Source organism: Cygnus atratus, chromosome 17 (genome assembly GCF_013377495.2).
Source record: "Cygnus atratus isolate AKBS03 ecotype Queensland, Australia chromosome 17, CAtr_DNAZoo_HiC_assembly, whole genome shotgun sequence".
Taxonomy (NCBI): domain Eukaryota; kingdom Metazoa; phylum Chordata; class Aves; order Anseriformes; family Anatidae; genus Cygnus; species Cygnus atratus.
In genome coordinates, this window is record NC_066378.1 from 13,497,511 (window position 1) to 13,516,908 (window position 19,398).

A 19,398-nucleotide genomic window follows, 5' to 3' on the forward strand; every position below is an offset into this window, starting at 1 on the left:
CCGGCTTGCTTAATTACTGGAAGATTTTTTCCCATTTTTTTTTCCATCTGCAGGACTAAAAACATAAAGGTAATGCTGCTCCTTAAAGTTAAGGAGCCACATTCTGGTACAAACTGGGATTCCACTTGGAGTAAATTCTCACAGCTGTTCCCAATGTCACCCACGCCGGTAACTCTTTAATCCCGACTTACTTGTACCATGAACCTCCTCCCCTGTGAACCGAATGTTGAAAGCATACGTAGGGTCTCCACCGCTGGCGAGTTTAACACAGAGCTGTGAGGATGGCACGCAGGCGAGCTGTCTTGCTGCCTGACAGAAATAGGAATTTTCTGAAGAACGGATCTCCCCTATTGAAAAACAAATAAAGATAAAATCCTCATACTCAGGGTATTTTGCATTAACAACGTATCTGAGCTTTGTTAAGACAGATTTGACATGCTACAATGGATTAAAACGACTTTTGAGGAGGATAAATGTTTCTCATACCTCCAACTATTTCCAGGGGATCCAGGGTGATTTCTGGGGCCGCATGATCTGCAGTTCTTTGGACAGTGGCATTCAGCACTCTGTTCATTACAGTTACTTTTGTGTCATAAAAGATTAAACCTAAATAAAGAAATGCATATTCCAATTAATTCAATTTTAATCTATCCTTCTACTATCTTGTTTTCTGAAAATCTTCAGTAGCCAATGATCTTCATTAGGTAGCTAAGAAATGGCTAATACACATTTTCAAATTTATTTGGAAGTATTTGCTACTGATGCTTACTAGAAGAAGTGCACTGGATTAGGACACTGATGAACACAATCCTACTGTTATATAAATAGATCCTAGCAACTCCACCAGAAATCCTGTTAATCAGAAACACTGCCAAATAGCTTTCAGAAATCAGCGATGTTTTGACAGTAATGCTGGAGGAAATGAAACAAGATAAAAAGTAGTGCTGTCACATTGTCTTTATGGAGAGCCCAGACTTATGGGGGAAAAGAACTCTGGTGAACACTCCTCACTTCTCCATACTAGCTTCCCAAGCCTTTTTTTTTTTTTTTTTTTTTTTTTTTTTTTTTTTTTGTGTGCAAAGGCTTTTGTTTTGGCCCAGCTAACACCTTTGGTGAATTCTGTATCTTCTCCTTTTTCAGATTAAAACAAACTACAGCAAGTTCTTGCAAGAATCATCCCCCCTACACCACCTCCCACCTTTAAAAAAACAAAACCAATAAAAAACTAAGTACCACCCTTGGGTTAATGCTATTTTGGACATGTGACAGCTTATCAGTCTAAGAATGCGACCAATAAGCCAATGTTAGTGCACTGAAATCACCATCTTGCGTTCCCTCTCCCCTCCATACTGTCATTTCTGTCACACATTTACATGCATTAAAGTTTTTTGCAACATATATTAAGTAGTTCAACACGGTGCATAGCACAGCCTTTCAGGCAACTGCCATTCTCCCCGAGAAACTGACCTTTGGCCTCTTGCAGCAACGCAGCGATACTGTTACTGTACATCTCAGTCTGCCGAAGCTCCACCAGCGGTAAGAAGAACGTCTCTAACGTTGTATTGAGAGACTGCAGCAGTGCAAACCGTAGGCGTAGACTTTCAACAGGAACATCTGAAGTGGGAAAAATTCAGTCAGAAATAAAGATATCCCCTACCTGTTGTAACGCCCATCCTCCCAGTGGATTCAGTCCAGGAGCCACAGGAGCTTCCTTCGAAAGCAGCCCCTCCTGACGCCTGCACATCAACAAGAGGGCTGACAACACAAGAGCAGCAGTGACCCATGACTTCCCTTCCTGGATGTTAAACTCCTGGGTATCTGAGTCCACTGTCTCTCATCATCATTAAATCTGCATTCATGTGGAAAAGCTCTTAAAAGTAACTTCATGCTTCGAACAGATTTAGGTGACTAAAGTCTCCCTAGGTCCAGAATTGAAATCCGACCTTTTTTTCCCTCTTTCAAACTAAACTCAGATATCTTCCTGTAACAGCCTGGAAGGTATGCTTGGAGAGCACAGAACAGTTGCAGTGCATTTCTAGGGATCTGGACTCAGTGTTCCCCATAGCTCATAGTCTGCATCTCCAAAGGAATGTCCCACCTGTCTGGGACAAAAGCACCAAAGCAAAAGCACCCTATCATAAGCACCAAAGCAAAAGGTCAGTTGTAACCCTGTGTTCAGTCACTTCAAGCTTGGAATCTCTCTCTGCTCAGTAAACAGACCTGAGAAAACTAATCTCTCGTGTGAAACCAGGGAGCCTGGATATCCCTGGGAGCCTCTCTTCAAAAGATTCAGCAGTTCCAGCAGGTGCCTTTCCTGACAAACCCATAAACAGCATAGGAGTAAGAACACAAAGAAAGAACACTACAAAGCAATTCTAAACGCTATAGTCTGTACATACTTAACAGACAGGAAATTCTGGGATCTGCTGCATCAGCTGGATCCAAATAGACTTCATGGGGATGGAGCCGTGCTGGTGTAATCGCAAGGTGGCGACAAAGCCTGTTAATGTACTGAACCAGGGCCACGTCCATCTCCAGAGTCCATTTCCGGGACGCTTTCTGAGCATGTCTTGCATCAATGCAGGCGCACCTGAAACGTAAGAGGCATTACGCCTGTTGAAATGCAAAGGCAATACTGCTTACTAAGAGCATGTTGAGCACAATACCGGGTAGGGTGCTCAACTTCTTTCTTCCTTTTCTTAAGGGGAGCTGTTTCATTACAAGAATTACAGTGTGAGAACAAGAACTGATTTATCACCTGCTTTGTCTCACTACTATTAAATAAGAAAAAAAGAAAAGCATATTAAACTTACCTGCTGCACTAACCACTTCAGGTTTAGAAGGAGATATAGGGAAAGGAAATGGATGCAGTTAGCTTGTGGACTGACACAGGAAGATAAGGAAGATTCATTTAAGGGACTTTCTTCCTGTACAATATTAACAAGGAAGTAACAGTTCCCTCTCTGACATTATTACTGATCCAGTAAGAACGCCGCCAGTTTAAATAAATACCCAACAACAGAACAGAAAGTCATTGCAGAAGGAGACCAGAGACTGCTGCCAGATCAATTTACAGTTCTCATTAGGCCCATTTATTATGCAATGTGGAAGTAATAAGGACAGTGTGGCATATGATTTTTTGTTAGCTTTAGTGTGTACAAGTCAGGAACCTGCACTTTTACATCACAGTGACTCTTTGAACGGATGTTTTAAGAATCTCACCAACAATTTTCTCTACACGTCTTGCAGCCATGCATAGAAGTTTGCTTGTTACTAACACACTGGTTAAAGCTACGTGGAATAGGAACACTTGGGATCAATTTGTTTAAAGCAAGCACAATTAATCAGTATCACCTTTCCATAACAGTTTCCAAAACTTACCGTTCAAAGTGTAGATCATATCCACAGGACAGAATAGCTCTCCACACACTACGGATATCCTGTTTAGATCGGTCAACGACAAATCTGTGAAATCCATCCAGCGTCAAATACTTCTCCTCAGGAACTGAACGTAGAGATACAACCATCAGAGAGTTAATGACTTCCTATAGAGTCTACACACCACACAGGAAAATGATTGGTGTACAAGACGACTTCCTCCTGGTTTTACCCAGCTCACCATGCCTCACTTCTCAAGTAGTTCTAAACGCTGTGCTACTCACAAGTCCAATCTAGCCTGGAATCTAACCTAAGAAAGTCTGGAATCTAACCCAAGAAAAACACACAACTAAATTATCCCAATCCAAAACAATTAGAAGCAAAGACAAACCAAATCATTACTTTGTTTAAGCATGCCAATCCAAAATGTATTTTCTTTTTAAGATGTAACACTGTAGAAAAGTTTTATAGGGCTACTACCTTCCTGTTTCTTTGTGGGAGACTTTTCAGGGTCCTTCTCTTCAGGTTTGCTCTTCTCAGGAGATTTTGGCTTTACAGTAGGTTTCTTCTCACTTAAAGCCGTTCGGCTAAGGGACAAAATTAATATTAGAATTAAAGTTTCCCTACGCCTGTTCAAAAAACCCCAAACATTACTCAAATGCCTTTTTCGCTCTCAAAGACACATTTTCCTCGTACAATCAGTACAAGGAAATACAGAGGGAGGGCAAAAAGCCTAGATCCTGAAGAGAAATCAAAAACTGCCAGTAGGCAGAAGACACTAACCTGACACTATTGAGCACAGACTTCTCTTTTGTAGGTGGTTTGGTAACTGGGCGCTTGGTGCTCACAACTTTCACTGGATGCTGCTCTTTGCCTGCCTTGTTGTACTTGCTCTTGTCAAATTTCGGCTTGGGCACACCATATTTCCTTAAGATCTTCCAACACAGAAAAATGAATAATTAACTGATACTTTGGAGTTACACAAAAAGACGCTGAAAACAGTTTTCAAAGCACTACCTGAGTAAGCTGGTCCTCCAGCACCTTCTTTGGAGGGCGGACGTTTGTGAAGAACACATGAAGAAGATTTCCAGGAGTTTGAGAATTTATCTGCTCTTTACTAAGATAGATATCAGCAACCTTAATTGGTTTTGTTGGAGTTAGGCTCAGCATTTGCTCAGAATGGATGCAGCTTTTAAATATTTCTGTGAGGACTTCCCGAGCACCTGGGACCAGTTTTTCACCTAATACAAAAATGCAATAGAGTACAAAATACCGTAGCAACTCTTTAGGATTTGGAACACGAGAAAACATTTTACATTCAGCTAGAATATTACATTACACACCACCTGCTCTGAGAAAAAATCACTTAGAAAAATTCTACTAGCAGATCTGACCTCTCTGCACTTTAATACCCCATTTATAATAGAGAATTGAATGCCTTCTCTTTTGGCCCAATACTGTAATTATTATGAGCGATCAGATAATCTGACACTTGTATATCATAGTGTGAGATATTTGCCTGTATGAAAAGCACATACCTTTTATTGACTTATCATTGAAATAGTCTTCTAGTGCTGGGCTCCCCTGTGTGTCAAATAAACTCTGATTTACTGTAGAAACCGTTAAAATCTCTTCAGTTGACATTTCCATCAGTTCATCTTCACCATCCAGACTTGACAAACCAATGAGGTCACTACTGTTAAACAGACTGGCCCGGATTTTCTCTATTTTAGCTCTTGACCTTATCTGTAAAAAATAATCAAAATTAATTAATAGGAATTCTGACAGAACAAGTTAACTTTCACTTATATTAATTTGGATCTTAAGCTTTCTCCCCTCCCCATGTAAATAACCACTACTGAATTTCTTTTACTATTCTTCTACATTAATCACTTGATAAGAGAATTCAGGTTCTACCTAGAAGACATCCCTTCTAAGAACACCTGGCCACTCAAACCATTATGCTGTGATTAATCATGCTCAGCTGAAACAGCTGTTGCTTGGTTCTTAGTCTGGAGACAGCCCTTAGAGATATCAGATAAGGAGCTGAAAGTTTCACAGAGGTAACCTGTTGTTATTTCCAACTCTGCTGTCTTTGCTTTGATTCTCCATTTGGAAAAATATTTACATTAGCACAGACCTTGAATTCTCAGCTACACAGAATTGGGAGCAGGAGCAATAATTTCCTTTGATTCTGAGAATAACCACCACACATCATTGTCAGTGCAGCTACAGACTTGGAGTAGGTTTCAATGCGAATATGCCGACAACTTTCCATATGCACTTTATGGTTTATTTCAAATCTGGTGTCTTTTCGTCAATTAATAACTTAAAAATAGCAATTGAAGGTTCTCTCTTTGAATAAGCTGATTTTCTTCTAGAATGGAAACTGATATAATCCCAGACTATGCAAAAATGTCTCTCTCAATTCACCAACTATCAGAAATGGCAGTGCTTTGGTAAGGTGCTGATAAATCTGCAGCATGCTGTTAGTGGAAGAGAAGAGTTCTTGCGCATAGCTGAAAACCTGGAGTGACCTGACATCAATGACAACCACCTACAATGTTTTTAAAAATTAATTTTGAATCACACCAACAAAATTTATCACCTCTTCTACATTAAATCTGTAGAGGAATCTGTAGATGGTTTAAAATTTGTGAAAACGTAGTCATTAAAGAATTGCTTTGTGGGTCAAACCTATCTCAAAATTAATCACCAGCAGTGGCCAGTAGCAAATCTTTCAAGAAATTTATATGAAAGAGGAACTGAATAGATCTCTGCCTTTACATATTCTCTCAGCCTCCAGAAACCAGTGGTTAAAACACTTCCTAAGTTGAAGGCTGCAGACTGCTGTGCTTTATAGCTACCGATCTGCATGTCCTCCATGAATTTTATCCCTTATCAGTTCATTTCTGCTCTTGGCCTCCACAACACCTTGTGGCAATGAACTCTACAACTTGGAACATGCAAGAGTACTTCATTCTGTTTTAAACTTGCTACTTGCTAAACCCCATGCCCCATCTTCTGATGGATAGCGACTAAGTCTGTGAATGGTACACAGAAAGCCAGTGGAGAAGAAAACTATGTTCCTCGGTCCTCCTGTCCAAGCTGAGAACTCCTAGTCTCCTTAGTCTCTCATGCACACTGACATACCTGTATTCTGCACCTGTGCTGAGCTACACCGTACTAACGGTACCTTCCACTCTCCGTCGTTCAAGTCACGGCCTCAGTTAAGCAAAAGAATTTTCACAAAAGGAAACATACAACACCCTTTTCTTAATAGTCAGATCATGGTGCTATACATAAACTGACATTATTACTACTTTTTGCTAAAGACAAACAAGAAAACCATGACCAAAGAAGTATCCCTCCTGATTGAAGGCTATTACCTCCACTACTGCAAAACCTTTGATTGGCCGTGACAGAAGCGGCTGGTTGTCCAGGGATGTGACTGTGTACATCGATCCGACATCAGACACAGATGCTGTTTCCACATTGTCAAGCGGCTCCCCAAGACTGCCAAGGCTGCCAAGGCTTCCAGTACTGCAGTGTGAAAGATCCAAACTCTCCTGGCTGGAAACAACGTGTGGTTCTAGCAGTCCTGGTGGGATGGCCAGCTCCAGTCCTGCTTGAAACTGGTCAACTGAGATGTCACTAACGGTCCGAGAAATGCCCTGCGAGCTGCAGAGGGAAGCCTGGCTTGTAGACGCTGAAGCACTAACACTCATAGCAGGCGTGACACTGCTAGAGCTGCTGATATCCAAACTGTCTGCACTGCTGGAGATGGTTGGCTTTTCCAGTTCAGTTCTGCATTCTCCTCCTTCTGCTTTGTCCTTGATTTTTTTGGGATCCTCTTCTTGCAAAGGGATGTAGATTTCATCCTTGAAGACTCCACCATGTGCGTTACACGCCTTTCTGATTGCATTTCTGACGGTACTCTCCTCCAAGTGAGTTGGTATTCCAGAAATGACAAGCAAGCGGCTATGAGCTGTCGGACCTACTAGTGGCTTGACATGCATCTGCCACAGCATCGTTTGTCACACCCAGCCCTTGTGGATCCTTTTTAGTTAGGTGTCTGAGAATTATAAGCAGAGTCAGTGCTCTATGAAACCATAACATATCCTCAGGCTTGCTTCCTCCTATACTGAGGATTGCAGCGTCTGTTTCAGCCGCTCTGGATGAAGACCGTTTGCCTGAAGATGATGTCTTTTCCCGCTTCATTTTGACTTTTTTCCTCTTTGACAGCAGGCTTGGACTCTGTGGCGTCTGTCCTGGAGAAGACGATGATGAGGAAGAAGAGTCGCTAAGATTTGGTGCACTTGTTGAAGACATCACGTTAGCTGTTACACTCATATTGATAGGTAAGGTTACTTCTGCTACAGCAAGGCAGACTTCCATCAGAGCATGAAAGTAGGTAGAAAATCTTCCTTGGTCAGCTGCTCCAACACCAGAACCACCACACGCATTTCCAGACACCCAATTTTGTGTTTCTTCATCATACAACTTGTGAAGTTCTGACTGCAGGGCCATGAGCATTGCTAGGCAGGGATTTAGCTGAAGGGCGATAGAAGACGACAATCCTGCTGGATTTTTTTTCTGCTCCAGATTGTGAATTTTGCGAAGCAACTCAGCCAAGAGATGAAATATCAATTCCTTCACGCATGCTGCCATGTCAGTTGTCCAGAGAAAGTTCCCTGTGTGTAGAAGGTAAGGCACTGGAGTTAGCACTGTTTCAATGGGAGTAGCTTTAATGTTACTGCTACAACTCACATAATGAGAAAAGGTCACCCCGATGGATGTGCATCAGTTGTAAGAAAACCTGAATGGCTAATTCAAGAAGTACACAGAAACATAAAAATTCAATATAACGGAAGACATCAGAAACACTACTGTCATTTTTCTTTTCTTCCCCTAAAGTCTCCAGCTGAATCAGCACATTATTTGTGTTCGTTGCTAAGTAAATACCACCTTCTCACCTAAAAATTCCACTACTTGTAAGAGAACTGAAGCAGGAATAGTATCCAGTTCATCTTCTGATTTCCCATCTCCATCTTCCAATTTCCAAGTTAACAGCTGTTCTGTGAATGCCATTGCCAGGGGGAACTCAAGGGGAAGAGAATGCAGGACAAGCACAGCTCCAGGAGGAGGAGATACTCCTAAGCAAAAAGGTCAGTGAAAACACCATGACTACAGACATTGCAAAAGTAAAAGTAATACTGTATCTGTTAAGATTATTTTTTGAAGCTAAATTTATGCTAAACGAGAACCTTCCTTACTAAGTAGTGGCAATATAGGAAGCTCCTACACAGGTAATGATTATATTTGCCTCAATTTTAAGAATACAGTTTAAAATTTTTTAAAATATATTTATTTTTACCTAGTTTGATGTGGACCTTGTCCGTAGGGGTGATCACTGAAGGGTACTGATTGGTTGTCGGGGGAGGCGTTAGGCCTGTGTTGGTTGGAGAGGCATCTCGAGGATAACACACTGCTTCGATTAGGTTTAACTGGCCGTTCCTCTTCACTTTATGCCCAAGCCCGTAGACGAGCACTCGAGCCCAAGGAGCTTTATACAGGGAAGAGCTAAGAAAAGACCAAGAACAATGCAGCTGGAATGTAACTACTAAAAATCCCAACTCAGTCAAGAAGAAACACCGCAGTATTTATCCCACCTCCCAGAAAATGACTCTCTGAGAACAGAAAAATCTGCAAAATGAGCACCTACGTACTCAGGGTTCACAGAGGCTCAGCAGCACGGGCAGCATTACTTTCATCTTGGCCACTCACAGCCCCTCGGTTACTTACTCTTTGCGGAATCCAGACTGGCTTTCCTTACAGGACACAATTACAAATGCAGCCCCAGGAAAATTAACATCCATATTGACTTTGGATTCTGAGATTGGGAATTCTTCAGCAGGAAACTGTTCAGGTGCAGTCTGTAATGTAACATTTCATAATGAAAGTCCCCAAGCAGCAGCAGCAGCAAACCATCCCCCTCTTTTTCAAATAAAATATAGCACCACAAATAACGATATAGGGTGAAACTGCTTCATTTTAACATGATCCAGTGTATTGCTACTGCTTGTGTTTTCAGTGTGCCCAGTATGATCAGAACAGCAATATAATCCAGCCAGAGAAACAATTCAGTGCGACAGACAGTATTATGGAAGTTACAATCACATGTTCCTACTAAGGCAGGCCTTGAAAACAACACTGCTCACAAAACTTTACTAAATATTTTACCTGCAAAAAAGAGCAGATCTGTTTAGTAAGGTCTAACAAGCTCTCCTCTCCTTGATGCAGTGTCCGGGTAATGGCTACAGTAAGCCACTCTCTGATGGCTTGCGAATTGCCCTGGTAGAAGAGGTCCGTGGCAGCACAGTTCTGGGAATGTATGCAGTGTTGCAGAGACTGGGCCAAAAGAATAGAACTTGAACTGATTGTTCCATCTGTAATAACAAGTAAAATATGACAAATTTGGAGATCACCTCAAAATGTTTATGCAGCCTGTGAGACAGTGAAAAGAAGTTTTTAAACAAGCTGCTAACTTTCACTCCTGAGCAAGTTCAAACCTCCTCCTCCCAAAGGTCAGCAGGAGAATGAATCCTTCAAAGACCAAACCTACTCCCTGATGCCGTTGGTTCCAGATGGGATAGCCCTCTAAATGCCAGCTGTATTCTTCACCTGCCTTAAACCAGCCCTCAGAGAGGCCTGTCAGACACACACGGAGCTGTACGGGTTCACAGCTGACTCATTTTGTCCCATATACAAAAGCGGGCACATTTCCATTAACTGCGTAAGTACAGCAAGGACAAATGATCAGAAGTGCTTTCTTCCCCACTCATTCTAGATGAGGTGAGAGCGGCTTTATCTGCCCTCAGGCTTTCCCCACATACAGACAGGACTGCTGTTGGGTGGCCCCAAGTGGGTCTCAAACCAACATCCCACTGTTGTTGTTCTGGGAGAAGCTGAAGAAAGTCAAAGTGCAGCGCACAAAGTAGTGGGCAATTCATGAAAACCCCAGTTTGGAAACTGTATGTATTAGCAAGACTTAGACTAAAACTATTTTTAAACCAGGGGAAAAAAAAGAAAAGAAAAAGAAAAGCTTGTAAAATTATTCTCCAAGCCATGCAAAGTAATGCTGTTCTTTGCAAGAGGATCTTTTACAATGCAGCATCTGTTAGAAGTAGCCAAGTTTCAAAGACATTGGAGGAGGGAACAGCACTCTTTCAATGGTAATTATTTACTTCCAAATATTAATAGCCTATTATTTAGCAATTCATACTTCCTCCTTATGCGCCAGCCATGTTACACACATCTCTCTGCATGCAGAATAGCTTTGTCACAATAATTGCCTTTAACAACACTCACTTGAATTAGCCCAAGATCCTTTTCCATGATTCAGCACATATATTTTCTAATGAGATCTGTGATTCCAGTAGGAAAAGGACAAACCACTTTGTAAAATGAAGAGTTGAATTTTGAGAACTGTGAGACCCAACTGGCATTTAGTTTCCTTACAGGTATCCCGTATGGGTACTTTCCTCACCCCCACCCCACCCTACTCCCTAAACAGAAGGCCACTGACGACAAAGGGAGAGGAGCACACTGAACGGAATCTTTGGAGGGTCTCTGAACTTTCTTGAGCACTTATAAATTAGATCACGAGCAAGAATTTCACTTTAACACCATATCACTAAGGTAATTACGTCAGGAGTCCATTGAGACATCTATTCAAATGCTATCATTAACAGCTAATTAATAAGTGCCAAACTTTAGTGTTTTTTTTTTTGCCCCAGAAGACTATTGTACCAAAAAACTGCTGTGACAAAAATCAGTGCTTACCAGGAAGAGGTGGTGCAAGAAGTTGGTTGGATAGTAACTGCAGGTGCTCCAGAGTGATATCACGAATAGCGGGAATATGAAACAGACGGGTAAACATATGTGGAGATTTGGGGGCAAAAATATTGAGAAGAGCCATGCGGCAGTAGAGCTTGGCCAGCGCAGCTTCACTTCGCAGAAGTTCTCTAGAAAACACAAATATCAAAATATTTGATTGCTTCAACACACTTAAAATATGAGCCGTATCCAGCAAACTGCCTTTGTATCCAAATATATATACTTGATTTATTCTGACTTAAATGGTTGAAGTAGACCCAAATCTTTCTTACTTATATAGCCCATCTAATTATTGTACCCAATTAAGGCATCTGAATAAGTCAACTCTCCACAAAGTCAGTAGAGTGTTCTTAAGCTTTCAGATAGCAACTGATTGATGGTACAAGAAGTGTAGGCTTCACGAAAAATAGCTGTTAGACAGGAATACATAAAAACGCTTTCACGTGGCAAAGTATCACTTTGCATTAAACAAAATATGCCATTTTCTATGCTATTGCTCTCAAACTCCATTACAGTCTTCCTGCAAATTTAAGCCCCAGGAGACTGCTCAGTTTGTGTAAAAACAGCTGCACGTCACTGATGACAAAAATCAAGGTCCTTTACTGTTTCATGTCTTTAAAATCTTTGGGAGAAAAATACTCATAAAACCTATTCCGGGAAGAAAAAAAATCTCATCTGTAAACAAATCAGACAATATGCTTTGAGTTTGAAGTAATTTTTCCTATCAAATTCCCGTGTAATTTCTATTTAATACTAGCAACTTTTGCATTAAAATCAGTCCTGCAAATGAGAAACACAATCTAAAGAGGTCAAAAGAGTCCTGTATTTAATGGTGAAATTCAGGTTTCTACAGTTATGCAAGAATGAACCCACAATAACTGAACGCACTACATAAGCTTTCTGCAAAGCTAAATTGCTTAGGTTTAGCGTTTATACAGAAAGATCATTTCTCTTTATTAAAATGCTTCCATCAAGACCGTTATAATCAATTTCTTTTATTTACAAAAACCAACTCACTACATACTAAAACATGAAGCTTTAATTAATCTTTGTTAGCTTTAACCCAAGAACTACAATAAGATTCAGAAGCTTACTATTGCTCAATACAAGTCTCTACTGCAGCCTTGCTTTATCTGACTCAGTCTACAGAATTTCATATAATGCAAATGCTTTCTAAATTTATTTCTTTTTTACCTGTGAATTTGGATATTGGTATTATCCAGGGTAACCAATCCATTTGTTGCAGTCCTCCTATAGCCAGCAGGTGGCCTTTCTAACATGTCAATAGGATACCAGTATCTAACCAGAACTCCTTCACTTCTGAGATATGTCTCTACTTGTACCAATTCATTTACCTGGAACACCAAAAACAACACTGTCAAACACAGTAATGATATTTGTTCTCCAAAAACGAGCACCAAATCAGCATTGTAAGCAGTTCAGTATAGCTAATAATATTTGCTCATAGATGTGCGATGCTGATCTTTCAAGTGCCTTCCCAACGTATCTTTACTCACTGAATCAACATCCAGAACAACGCCATGAAGACCAAATGTCTTCAGCATCCCACGAATAGCAAACTTGGGTAAAGCTGTTCCAACAGCACTGCTGGTGACATTGTTACTGTCAGGAGAGCGAGTCACTACTGTGAGACCTGGACAGAAAAGAACACAAAGGCTCAGCACTTGCCTCAGGCAAACAATTTGTACAGCAAATCCCTAGTACCAGAGCCCCTTAGCATTTTAAGGCACTTTTGCTGACCTTACCTTTTCGTACTTTATCAATTGTAAATTTGTTTGCTTCATCTTTGATATCCTCAATGGTAGGAAGGTAGAGGTCTCTTGGGATGCCCCCATTTTCCTCGTAGAGAAATTCTACAGTTTGTCGTGCTATATCAACCATTCCTGGCAGACAGAAGGGAGCGCGAGTTATTTTCCCCATCGACTTGGGATAAGTGCTCCCGATGGACTAAGAATTCTTGTTGTCGCTGACATTATAGGCAGCTGAGGAACTTAATCACTTAAATACTCTTTCAGTCAGGATGACAGACAGGGAGCGGAGCTTTTGTGACAGAGACTCATATGTTCTACACCAATGCTCAGAATTCTCACTTTGCTTTTACTGTGACTTTCTCAAAAAACAGCCATCTTGCCAGAACTGTATTTCACTTACAAACCCCTCCTTATTAAAGTTTCTCAAAAGACTGGCACTGATGTAGCCATAGACAGAAAATCCATGTAGATAATCTCTTCCCAAATGATTATTCTAAAGTATTTCTGCATTCATGTATAATTTCACAACAAATTCCTCCACAATTTCTAAAGACATTTTCCCTATTTAAAAGTTAACTCTAAAGGTTAACTCAAGTAAAAGGGTTAAGTAAGGAAAAATCATGATCTCAAAACGAATTCTGAACACTTTTCAAAAACAGCAAGTGAAGACATTTATTTTCCAGCCTCAAATACAGTAAAGACATACAAAACGCAGGGCACATCACATGAACCTACGTGCACAGAAAGAAACTTAGCCATACCTAACTGCAAAGCTCCTTTAATCTGATCCAAACCAGACTTCCTCTCAGCCTCATTACGGAATCTTCTTCTAATCGTAGGGAACACTTTAGTTTCCCAGGCTTTAACCAACAGGGCATAGTGATCCTCCTACAAGGAGAAAAGTTATTTAGTGTACAAAAAGGAAAGGAAAGTTATTAACCATTCTACTTTCCTTAAGGAAGCAGGGTAAACACTTGTGTAGCAAAACTTAAAAAGATCTGAATTACAAGATCCATATTCAGACTGCAAGTTAGAGCAGGCAGGTCTTGCCACATTGCTCACCCTGGGAATATCATCGTCATCGTCGTCATCGCTTTCATCATCCGCAATAGGAGGGGGATGAGGATCAGGCCCTGATGTGATGAAGTTCTCGTAGCTTAGTTCCATTTTATAGTGGCAAGACGTGTCACTGTCATATTCTGTAAAGTACACATGGAAATCATGAGACTATAGCAAACTGGAAGGCACGTGAAAGTATTCAATGAGGTTTTTGAAATATATTGCATCCATATAAAGGAAGGCTAAAGTAACATTTGTTTTTTAAATTGCTCTGTCTAAATGAAATAAGCATGCATTTTCCAATATTTATTGTACTGCTTTTGTATTGTACCGCTTTACCTAAATAGGCAGTACCTAAGAAATGCAGTCAGGATGTGCTTAAATCCTGTTTAATTGATTGTAATTTTTTCTCTAACTTTTTTAAAAAAACATTAATCGTCACTTTACGTTGTTGAGCTGTAGCAACAGCAGCAATTCTACAGGGAGGTCCATGGGTCCCGGGATCAGAAGCTATACTGGTGCCAGCATCATTATCGCTATCAGAAGCCATGGCAAAAGGCAGTGCTTCAAAGTTGGCGCTTATTTCTTCAGCTAGGTCAATACACAGATCAGCAGCATTCCTGTGAGCTTGTCCTTCAGCATAGGCAAATTGGCGAGATCCAAAGTTAGCACGGACTTTCGTGTTCTGGAACGAGACGCAGGTAAAGAATTAAAATTACCTGTGGGTTTCTCTGGTCCTTCTCTTTGCTCTTTAAGAGCTCAGCCAAAAGGATAAGCTGATCACACCTCCATGACACATGTTTTGCCAGCATTGTTAGCTATAAACTGGATGCAGCAGGGAGAGCATTAAGCTGCCAACCGCAACTTTGAACTTTCTCTTTTATCTAGCTTCCTGATACAGCATACTTCATGGCAAGGTCACTGCTGAGAAGAAATAATAATAGGAAGGCTACTAGCACAGAACAGTACAGTCTCATCAAGCCAGCTGCATGTTTAGTGTCCTCAAGGACAAAAAGTTCCAAATAGTAATAAAACAAACATGCACACTGGGAAGGGAATGAGAACTCAACCTAAGTAACGGTAAAAACTATCACTCTACTATTTTATAGATGGAAATACTAAAAAGGAAGTATTGAGCTTGCTTTACCTAATGCTTGTGGAAGGGTTATTATATATTCAGCACTATGTATTGGGCTAGTTTTGTCTCAACCTCTTTAGTGAGGATGTATCAATGCATTAAAATAGATATTGAGATATTTATATATCAACCCATATATTTATGTTCAAAACTTACCTTTTTCTGTATGTGGACAACCGGCCACATTCCACCTGAGACATCTTCTAGGTATGGCCCAAGTCGCTGCCCACAATACGTAAAATAAACTCTGCCTTTAGCTGGTTGTCCCGGAGGGGGCGGAGTTCCTTCTGTTCTTTCCCATCCAATTCCAGCCACATCACCTATCAAAATATATAATCACCAAAAGAACAGCATGGATTTATCTGTTTTCTCATCCAGGTTCTCTTACATTTAGGAGATTTTTTGATATACCAGTTAAAAAGAAATTAGCTGTACTGTTACATACCAGGAGAAAGAGTCACATCCAATCTAACACTCTTCCACTGTAGCAAGCTGGACCCATTGTAATGCACTGCTCGCCCATTGCTAAGAATTAATACAAGATGATGATTATTAAAAAGAGCACTGAAACAAATAAGGATTACAACTCGATAGCAACTGAAGTCTACATACCTACAATACTGGCAAAAGGCAACTCAACATTCGTTATTTTGACAAAGGAACATTCTAGTTCATCACTTTAGTATTTCATTTAAATTGTACATGCTGCCTACCACAATGTGCTTACAATATTCTCTCTAAGGAGCATATGAATTTACTGTGCAAAACTGCTTTTTGATGTACATCTAACATACTTGTGAAAAAGACAGGTGCCCACTGGATTTGTCCAAGCCCCGTCCCGTTTCTCTGCTTCTGTAGCAAATCCAAATGAAACTATTGGACCAGTGTCATCATCTGTATCTCCATAGGAAACTATTTCAATTTCCCAGTAGAATGATGGTGCCTAAAAATAGTAGAAAAAAAAGTTAATTACAAGATACAGGTAAAATAGAAAAATTCCTGTCTTATCATGAACGACTGAGTATTAAGTAAACCAAGCTGTTGTATGGTTGTGAATTCTTACCTGTACTGGAACTGGTGAAGTGGCATAAATAAATGTGCCCCGAGGAAGTCCCCCACCAGCACTAGGATCAGCCAAGAATGTCACAGCTGTGAGATGTGATGAAAACATGCATGCTCGTACAGGGGGAAACACTCTTGATGGGCTCCAAGTGATTTCTTTGGGCTGTAAGCAAGAACAGAACATTTGACTCTTACTACAGTTGAAGTCATCTTGCAAAGTCCAATGGTACGTTATTTTATGAAATTCACATTTAAGACAGCACATGCAACTACCGAAACTACAATCACAAGAAATCACATCCCATTACACAAATTCATATTAAAATATTTAAATAAAATCCAACCGCTTTGGCTCCAACACCACAAGCAGACCCTCTGCACTCAGTGGCTGACTTCATTTGCAAGGGGCAGAATACTCATCACTGCTTCTGTGCTCACCTGTCTTCTGTCTGCTTGGAGTGGAGGAGGTGGAGGTCGAGCACAGTCACGATACAACATTCTTAACCGTTCACACTGCATTTCTACAACAAGGAGCCTCTCCCCTGTAACAACAAGCCAAGTCATGAGGTTGCAAGCAAAACTAGTAACTTCAAGTCCAACAATTCCATATTTATAACTGTAATAGAAACAAACATGCCATTTACATTTTAAGATATGTAATTAAACAGTGTCTCTCACCTAATCAACAAAATTAATGACAAAATCCAATTTTATACAAGCAATGGTTTTCATCTTGCTTAATTTCTATTTTGTAAGTAAAGACATTATTATGTGAGAACTTAAATAGAAATCAATAATATTATCAAAGAATAAAGAGTAGCTTAAAATAGAGGCAAGAGCAGTAGAGAGACTTCAGAAGCATAGCACCAAAGAGCTAGTCCTAGGACTCGCATCTCCTGTGACAACAGCATAATCGTATTTTGGCCTAAATTTTATGCCTAATGTTGAAATGATTTAGCCTGATTATTAGCTACCCTTATATTACTCTTACAACACATCTACCACTGACAAGACAGCTGTACTGCGCTAGCTATCATAAACTAAGTAGCTGGAGGACAAAATATGGAAATGATTTTAAAAACAGTTACGTCTCTGAACTCAACAGGACAAAGCTGCAAGGATGTGTTGAACACCTACCAGGGCTGCACTCCTGTGCTACTAAATTAAGAACTTCTACAGCAGCTGGACACTGTTGAATGAATTCTTCACAGAACGAGCTGTCTTCTAACAGCTGAGCCATCACCAGGCATGCTCTTAATGGAAAAACAGTATGTTTAAAGTATTACAAAAGAGTACAATACATGTAAAGACAACTTTGAATTCTGTGAACTCAGGACTGTTTTTAAAAAAAGGCAGAATGTTTACTGATCTATTTTTTTTTATCTGGATGCTTAGCTATCCATTGGAACTTCCGGTGACAGCTTTTGTCTGCTTCCTAGCATTTACTTGCATAAAGCATTTGCTCAGTATATTGCCAGTGTTACAGAGGACACTTCATTTTTGATGCTCTTTTTAAGAGCATCCAGGCACTAAATGTACTTAAAGAAGCCAACAGGAATTTTCACATCGTCCCTTGATGTCATATGTCAGTACCAACAGAGGAAGAAAACAAGAACCCGTGCAATTTGCTTGAACATTTTTTGTATGGCAATGAAACAGACTGGAGTGCTTCAGAAAAACAACTCACCTGGTTCTTATTTCAGCAAGAAGCCGGACCACTGCCATTACTGGAGTTGAGCCATCTCCTGTTGCAGGAAGTGAGGTGTGAATAGATAGACTTCCCTCCTGAGGAAGCAACATGGACTGGACTGCCTGTACTACCTTCTCAGTAATGGACAGTTTATGAAGAGGCAATGCCTGATGGTGGGGGGGCACGGTAAAAAGTTAAATTCAAGTAGTTAGTTTCTAAGAAATGAGGGCGTTTTATTACCTGGAGTTAATTCTCATTTTGTACTATCACAAAAACAGCACCAAACCACCAACCAAAGAAAGCAAAAAAAAAAAAAAAAAAATCACACACAAAACCCACCACAGTATGCAATGGAACATCTTTAAGCATCAAAAGGTGAATATTCACGTTACTTGCATGAAAACTTAAATTATTAAGAGATGGTTAAAATGAGGCAAACTTCACAAGCCATCTTTAATCAAAGATGAAAAAGACATTTTACATGCTGCGGATTAATTGCCAGTATGCTGTGACAAAACAAAAACCAAAACACAACTGATATTATACTTTATATTGGATTCTTAAAGCTACCGTACCTCAGATCTTGGAACACAGAGCCTAGACAATGGAATAGTTAGTGTGTCTGATGCTTGTGAGGTCTTTCTACTGTCTATACTGGTAGGTGGAAATTTGACCGTTGCTATACCTTCTTGTTCATTAATAGATGCCACAACTCCAACGCTTCCTGCTATTCCTTTACCTAAAACCTACAACCAAAGAATGTTTACATAAGATTTACAGTTTCACAAACAAGAAACACTGAGTGCTTAACACCACGCAGAAACTCAACACACAGCTGCAGTCACCATGTGTTACTGAAACTGCTTCACAATTGCAGGCAATCTGCACACTGCTTCAGTTATACCAATGCAGGCAAAACACGGTCAAAAGCATCAATTGTCATTTAAAGGTACAAAATGTGAAAGGCAGCAGATTACCTGAACTTCAGAACCTATTTTAATTGTCTCCTTAAAGCCACCCAGAGCACAAAGGGCAGCTACTGCCTGTCGAGCAATTCTTTGAAGTTTAGCAAGTTTCCTTCCACTGCTACTCCCATTCTCCAAAATACTCTCTGCATATTTCCCAAGTTGTGGAATGTACATCAGAGCCCGAGACAGAACCTGAAGACAGAAGCAGAAATACCAGATAATGACTTCAAAGCACAATTCAAACAAAACCCAACACCCCAAGCCTCCAGCCCACACAGTCTCAGAAGAATTATTTTTGTTCTCAAAGAGAATTATGTAACTCAGAATATTCTAAGTCCTCTGAAGTGTGAGTACCATCAAAGCTAGCTCTGTTCCCTAATAACTTTTAGAATCACAGAGATATACATACAATCTTGGCAAAAGTCTTCACTT

General features: G+C 40.3%; 1 protein-coding gene across 1 annotated transcript in view; it reads right to left on the reverse strand.

Moving 5' to 3' along the window:
• The window catches only part of HECTD4 (HECT domain E3 ubiquitin protein ligase 4), a 72,485-nt gene that overhangs the window by 7,951 nt on the left and 45,136 nt on the right, over window positions 1–19,398 (reverse strand). The window contains 31 exon segments of the mRNA XM_035565750.1: window positions 192–347; window positions 487–606; window positions 1,468–1,614; window positions 2,400–2,590; window positions 3,382–3,505; window positions 3,859–3,965; window positions 4,162–4,313; window positions 4,396–4,619; window positions 4,917–5,124; window positions 6,768–7,382; window positions 7,384–8,072; window positions 8,355–8,534; window positions 8,756–8,961; window positions 9,184–9,314; window positions 9,622–9,827; window positions 11,224–11,405; window positions 12,472–12,632; window positions 12,795–12,931; window positions 13,044–13,181; window positions 13,811–13,937; window positions 14,112–14,248; window positions 14,556–14,793; window positions 15,403–15,566; window positions 15,692–15,771; window positions 16,041–16,189; window positions 16,310–16,471; window positions 16,747–16,850; window positions 17,446–17,561; window positions 17,996–18,165; window positions 18,574–18,744; window positions 18,976–19,158. Coding sequence (XP_035421643.1) covers window positions 192–347; window positions 487–606; window positions 1,468–1,614; window positions 2,400–2,590; window positions 3,382–3,505; window positions 3,859–3,965; window positions 4,162–4,313; window positions 4,396–4,619; window positions 4,917–5,124; window positions 6,768–7,382; window positions 7,384–8,072; window positions 8,355–8,534; window positions 8,756–8,961; window positions 9,184–9,314; window positions 9,622–9,827; window positions 11,224–11,405; window positions 12,472–12,632; window positions 12,795–12,931; window positions 13,044–13,181; window positions 13,811–13,937; window positions 14,112–14,248; window positions 14,556–14,793; window positions 15,403–15,566; window positions 15,692–15,771; window positions 16,041–16,189; window positions 16,310–16,471; window positions 16,747–16,850; window positions 17,446–17,561; window positions 17,996–18,165; window positions 18,574–18,744; window positions 18,976–19,158 — 5,875 coding nt within the window.